The sequence below is a fragment of the Gymnogyps californianus genome, chromosome 29 (genome assembly GCF_018139145.2).
Source record: "Gymnogyps californianus isolate 813 chromosome 29, ASM1813914v2, whole genome shotgun sequence".
NCBI lineage: Eukaryota > Metazoa > Chordata > Aves > Accipitriformes > Cathartidae > Gymnogyps > Gymnogyps californianus.
This window is the reverse complement of record NC_059499.1, coordinates 1,011,585-1,017,596: the sequence shown is the minus strand read 5'-3', so window position 1 is coordinate 1,017,596 and position 6,012 is coordinate 1,011,585. Positions and strand designations below refer to the sequence as shown.

Genomic DNA, 6,012 nt, shown 5'->3' with positions numbered 1-6,012 from the left:
GGAATCTCCCCCCCACACTCCCAGCATCACTCGAAGCCGGGGAGCTGCCTGCCAGCCCCCCGCCCCATGCCGGCAGCCGCAGGAGCCTCCCAGTCTGGAAGAGGGGGGGGCTTTGGCTGGAAGGAGGGAGCACAATCCGGCGGGGCCGGCAGCCGAGCCCCCCCCCCCCCCCCTTTCACCCCCTCGCATGGCAGCCCCGGCTCGGCCCCCCCCACGCCCCCCCCGGCCGCGAGAGCTGGATCTAGTCTGTATAAATGCACTTTGTTCTGTTCCTCTCCGTGCTGCGGCCCCCTCCCCGCTCCCCGCTGCCTATAAATATGTACGTACGTGCACCCCCCCCCCCAACTCCTGTAAATAACCACCGCCGGCCCCCCCCAGCCTGCCCGGCCGGCAGCCAGGGATGGGGGGGGACACACACACACACAGCAAGGACGCCCCAAGCACCGGGCTCTCCTCCCCGGCTGCCGCCGGTGACAATCGGTGACCCAAGGGGGTGGCCGGGGAGCCGGGGCGCGTCCCACCTCCGCTCCCCCCCCCATCCCTTCTCCCCCTCCCAGGTGTCGCGGCGAGGCCAGCGCTGGGGTGTCTGATATATATATATATTATATATAATAGAGCCAAGACTGACCGGTTGCTGTTCGATGCTGTATCATCTGGTTTATTTTTTTCCTTTCCATGGTAAAGGTTTTGATTTCTATCTATTTTTTTTTTTGGGGGGGGAAGAAAAGGCAAGAAGCGAGCTCTCCTTCGCCCACGGCCGGCCGGGCGGCTCCTCGGGGGCCGGTTAGGCGCCCAATTCCTGCGCCTCCTCTTGGCCCTGGGCTTTGGGGAGGGGGTCTTGCGGCGGCAGCAGCTCCTGGAGCCGTGCGAAGGCCGGGCTGGTGGGAAGGATGCGGTTTTTCTGCGGGGAAGCGGGGCATCAGGCCTTTTCCCCCCGGCGCTGCCGGCCCCACGGCGATGCCAGCCCCCCGGTGATGCCGGCCCCGCCGCCCACCCAGCTCACCTCCAGGGAGAGGCACAGCAGCCCCTGCTGCCCCGGCACCTTCGGTTTCTTCTCCTGCTGCTGCCCTTCCAGTGCCGCCAGGAAAGCGCCGAGGCCCCGCTCGGTGACGCGGTTGTCTGTGGAGGGAAAAGGGGGTCCGGGACAAGCGGTGGGGGGCCGGTGGGGACGAGACGACGAGACACCCACCCACCCACCCACCCACCCACCCTCACTCACAGCTCAGGTTGAGGTTGAGGAGCGCCCGGTTTCCCGGCAGGACGACGCTGCCCTGGTGCTGCCTGGCCTCCTCCAGCAGCGGATGTGGCGGCTCGGCCGGATCCGGCACCTGGACACAGAAGGGACCCTGAGGGAGTGTGGGACCCCGGAGTCAGGCACCCCCTCCCCAGCCCCGTCCCCCTGGCGTCCCCCACCTCCGGGCTCGGCTTCTCCTGGCCGCTCGGTTTCACATCTCTGCCGCGGGTGGCTCTCAGCTCCGGCGCTGCCGGGAGGGGAGAGCAAGGAGGGAGCTGAGCCGGGCACAGCCTCCCTGTGCCCCCCCCCTCAGCCCATCGGACCCTCACTCACGCTTCTTGGGGTGCCTGGCCTCCTCCTTCCGCAGCGGCTCCTGCAATGGACGGGGCAGCGGCTTGCGGACCCCCTGCCTCCCCCCCCCCACACCCCGTGCACTACAAAACTGGAAGGGTGGGGAAACTGAGGCACGCCCAGGGCACCACCTGCCCCAAAGCCAGGGGAGCCTGGAGATACCTGGCAGCTGCCTGCGGGCTTCCCCCTGCCCGCCCCGCTCCCCGCACCAGCCACCCGCCTCCTCACCTTCTTCTTGGCGGGGGTTTTGCCGTGCTTGGCCGGGGGCAGCTTGTCGGGGGCCGCGGTGCCGCGCAGGCTGAAGGGATGCTCGCTCTGGCCCTCGGTCTCTTTTGGGGTCTGGGGGAGAGGGGTGCTCAGGGTGCTGGCAGCCCCCCGGGAGGCTCCGACCTTTCCCGGAGGTGGGGAGGGGGCAGGAGAGGGGTGTCTTACCATGCGGGACCGTCCCAGCGCCTCCACCAAGAGCAGCCGCCTCCGCTCCACCACTTCGGCGTGCGTCAGCGCAAACGGCCCCAGGACCTGGCAGGCAGCGGGGCTGGCATCGCGGCAGGGTCCGGCCCAAGCCGTGTGCCCCACTCCCGGGGAGATGGGGGGGCACCCACCTCGGCCAGCCTGATGGCCCCCGCATCGCCGATGTCGTTGTTCGCCAGGGATAGGGAGAGCAGGGAGCGGTTCAAGCGCAAGCCCTGGAGGACCAAGGGATGGGATGGGTGCTAGGGTGCTGGGCACCCAGCTCAGCCCCACGCCCTCCCCTGCCCGCAGCAGGCAGCCCTCCCGCTGCCCACCTTGGCGATGTAGCCGGCTCCCAGATCCGAGATGCGGTTGAAGCTGAGGACGAGCGAGACCAGGCTGCGGTTGGAGGAGCTCAGGGTGGACAGGCTCTGCCCGATGAGCCGGGCGGCCGCGTCCCCGATGCTGTTGTTGCGCAGCGAGAGGTGGGCCAGCCTGCGGGACGGGCAGCGGAGGCCTGGGCTTTGCTGCCTGCACTGAGGGGGCCTCGCAGCAGGCAGGGGCTGCCCATGGCTGGCAAAACATCGGGGGTCCCGTGGGGGGCTCGGCCGAGCAGGGCAGAGGGATGAAGGCGGCTCGATCCGGCTCCCGACTCACGTGCTGTCGCTCCCCATCAGTGTGTGGAAGGCGGGCTCGGGCAAGGGGTTCCCCTCCAGGCTGAGCGTCCTGCGGAGGAACCCCCCCCAACCCCGGCCGGCATCATTAACGATCCTCCCTGGCACCCCCATTCCTTAATTAGCGATAACGAGGGAGCACCCCTCGACCGGCCGCGTACCGCAGGCGGGGGCAGCGTGCCAGCAGCGCCGCCAGCGCCGGGAGCAGCCGCTCCGTCAGCCCGACTTTCCAGAGGCTGCGGGAGGACAAAGCGGCATCAGGACCCGCTGCCGGGGAGGTGACACGCTGGTGTCTTGGGGTGGGGAGCTGCCTGCAACCCCCTTCCCTGCCTGCACTCACTGCACTGCCTGCAGGCCGGCCAAGGCAGGCAGGCACTGGCTCAGGACCCCCAGCATGTCCTCCTCGATCTTCCAGCCTGCCGGAGACAGGGAGATCAAGGCCGTGTGATGGGATGGGGTGGAGGGGGGAAGAGCCCCCCAAATGTGGCCTCTCCCCTCCCGAGAGCACGGGCATGGCTCAGGGGGGGATCCCACAGGCTCAATTCCTGGGGCTCCTTGTCCCGGGGTGCCAGGAGGGGCCCTGGGGCTCCCCAGGACCCACCTCGCAGGAAGACGGCGCGGGCGCTCCGGGGGTCCTCGTGCTCCCTCTCCACCTGGATGCAGGGCTGGAAGTAGCTGTACTTGTGCTGGATGCGGGCGAGGACCTCTGCCAGCGTCGGCTCAGCGGGCTCCTCTGCGGGACGGGGACCAGGGGGGGTCGGGAGGGGGGGGTTGCTGCCAGCAGCCCTGCGCTCCCCCGGGAGGGACCCCACAAACACACGGCTCTTCCGCCCCGCACCCCGATGTCCCCCGGCCCCGCTCACCATCCGCAGGGAAGCTCGGGGAGGGCCGGAGGGTGACTTTGGGGACGCTGGCGATGCCAACCCGGGCACAGAGCTCGGGAAAGTCCTGCTCCAGGAGGCCGGTGCACTGGTACTCCTCTGCAGGCAGGGCAGGCAGGAGGTGGGGGGGGGGGGGATATGAGGGGGACCCCCGCAGCCCCCTGACCCCCTGCCAGGGCCAGGGGCTCACCTGCGCCCTGCTCGGCCTTCCTCTCCGTGCTCTTCATCTCCTCCTCCGCGACCGCTGCTGCCGCCACCTTCTCCCTGGGCGCCCGCTCCCCCCGCCGCCTCATGGCCCGCAGCTGGGGGGCACCGCGGGGCGGGGCTCAGCGCCCCCCAGCACCCACCGGCCCCAGGGCTGGCCCTGCCCGCCACCCGGACCCCCCGCATCCCTGGGCCAGGGGGTCCCACTGGGGTCCCTATGCGGGTGAGGGGGGGATCCCAGGGCCCTATGGGGGTCCCAGGGCTTGGGGGCCCTATGGGGGGGGTGTCTCTTGGCTGTGAGGTCCCTATGGGGGTCCCTGCAAGGAGAAAGGGGTGTCCCAGTGGCAGGGGGCCCTATGGGGGTCCCTGTGGAGGTCTCCCTGGGGCGGGGGGGGGGGGGAGTCCCAGGCCTGGTGGCCCCGTGGGGGTGCCGGGGGGGGTCCCAGGACCCTATGGAGGCCTTCCTGGGGTGGGGGGGTGCTATGGGTGTCCCTACGCGGGTGGGGGTGGTGGGTGTCCCAGGGCATTGCAGGGGCGGGAGGGGTGGGTGCCAGGGTCGGGTGTCTAATGGGCGTCCCTATGGAGGCCTCCCTGCGGGGGGGTCCCAGGCCTGGGGGCTCTATGGGGGTGGGGGGGTGTCCCCGGGCCGGAGAGGGCCCCATAGGAGTACGGGGGAGGTTCCTATGGGGGTCCCCGTGGAGGGGTCCCATGCCTGGGGGCCTGTGGGGGTGCGGGGGGGGGGTCCCCGTCCCGGCTGTAACCTCGCTCCTCGGCCTCCGCCCGTCCCCAACCGGCAACACACCGGCCGCGCCGCGAGGGGCGGGGCCTGGGGGCGCTGCGGCGCCTGCGCGGGGCGGGGCCGGCGCCGGCCTGGGTGGGGCTGGCACGGAAAGGGCGGGGTTAGCCTGGAAGGGGCGGGGTGGCAAAGAAGAGGCGGGGCCGGTACGGAAAGGGGCGGGACCGGTGCGGAAAGGGGCGGGGCCGGGCGGAAAGTGGCCAGCACTGCCACCCGTGGTTGGAGAGGCCGGGAACTGGGAAGTGATACTGGCAGCACTGGGCCTGCACTGGGCTGTAACTGAGCCCTTACTGGGCTCAGCGCTGGGCCTTCACTGGGGCCAGCGCTGGGCCTTTACTGGGGCCATTGTTGGGCCATCACTGGGCCTTTACTGGTCCATTTCTTATCCCATTACGGGCCCTTTACTGGTCCATTTCTTATCCTATTACGGGCCCTTTACTGGGCCCATCACTGAGTCCCTCACTGGTCCCATCCCTGACCCCACCCCCGGCCCCCCCCACGCTGCCATTCCCTTCCTCCCACCGGTGCCGTGGGGGACCGTCCCGCTCCCCGGTGCAGTCCCTCCTCCCCGGGGACGTGGCCGCAGGCAGCCCTGGCTCACACCGCACCGACAACCCCTTTATTCACCGCCTGCGCCCCCCGGGCTCGGGGACAGGGACAGTCCCGGGCACCCCGACCCCGCAGGACCCCTCCGTTCCCTCCTGGGGTGTTTGGGGGGGGTGTCCCTCGTCCCCGTCCCCAGGGTCCCTCAGCGGTCCTTCCTGCGCAGCGGCGGGGACGGCGGGTAGTGGCGGGCGGGCGGCACGTCGTAGTGGCTGGGGATGTGGCTGTTCTTGGGGGAGTCGTAATGGCTGGGGGGGTCTGCGGGGGTGACGCCTTCGGCCCCCCCCGAGCAACTCTCTGCAGGGACAAGAGGAGGCTGCAAGGGGCTGTGTTCCCCGCCCAGGGCCACGCAGTCCCCATCACCAGGTCCGTGTCCCCCCCAGGGCCAAGCAGCCCCCATCACCAGGTCTGTGTCCCCCCCAGGGCCATGCAGCCCCCATCACCGGGTCCGTGTCCCCCCCTAGGGCCATGCAGCCCCCATCACCAGGTCCGTGTCCCCCCCAGGGCCAAGCAGCCCCCATCACCAGGTCCGTGTCCCCCCCAGGGCCATGCAGCCCCCATCACCAGGTCCGTGTCCCCCCCAGGGCCAAGCAGCCCCCTCACCAGGTCCGTGTCCCCCCCCCCCCCCCCCACCCCCCCCCCCCGGCCATGCAGCCCCCTCACCGGTCCGTCCCCCCCCCCCCCCCAGGGCCATGCAGCCCCCATCACCAGGTCCGTGTCCCCCCAGGGCCAGCAGCCCCCATCACCGGTCCGTGTCCCCCCCCGGCCATGCAGCCCCCAGTCACCAGGTCCGTGTCCCCCCCAGGGCCATGCAGCCCC

At 70.9% G+C, this 6,012-nt stretch overlaps 2 protein-coding genes across 2 annotated transcripts in view; both read right to left on the bottom strand.

Annotated features, from left to right (window-relative positions):
- Window positions 1–631: 631 nt before the first annotated feature.
- Window positions 632–3,883, bottom strand: LRRC71 (leucine rich repeat containing 71). Its single transcript, XM_050912192.1, has 15 exons — window positions 3,781–3,883; window positions 3,573–3,689; window positions 3,311–3,442; window positions 3,050–3,125; window positions 2,871–2,945; window positions 2,693–2,761; window positions 2,371–2,530; window positions 2,188–2,271; window positions 2,018–2,104; window positions 1,814–1,924; window positions 1,568–1,607; window positions 1,414–1,481; window positions 1,220–1,328; window positions 1,004–1,119; window positions 632–901 (listed from the first exon to the last, which is right to left on the bottom strand). The coding sequence occupies exons 1-15, from the start codon at window positions 3,881–3,883 to the stop codon at window positions 785–787; spliced, it is 1,464 nt and encodes a 487-aa protein (XP_050768149.1). The 3' UTR covers window positions 632–784.
- A 1,455-nt stretch (window positions 3,884–5,338) lies between these two features.
- Window positions 5,339–6,012, bottom strand: part of LOC127026895 (V-type proton ATPase catalytic subunit A-like) — a 5,085-nt gene continuing 4,411 nt past the window's right edge. Inside the window, exon 12 of the mRNA XM_050912191.1 lies at window positions 5,339–5,490. Coding sequence (XP_050768148.1) covers window positions 5,339–5,490 — 152 coding nt within the window. The remainder of the gene's footprint in view (window positions 5,491–6,012) is intronic.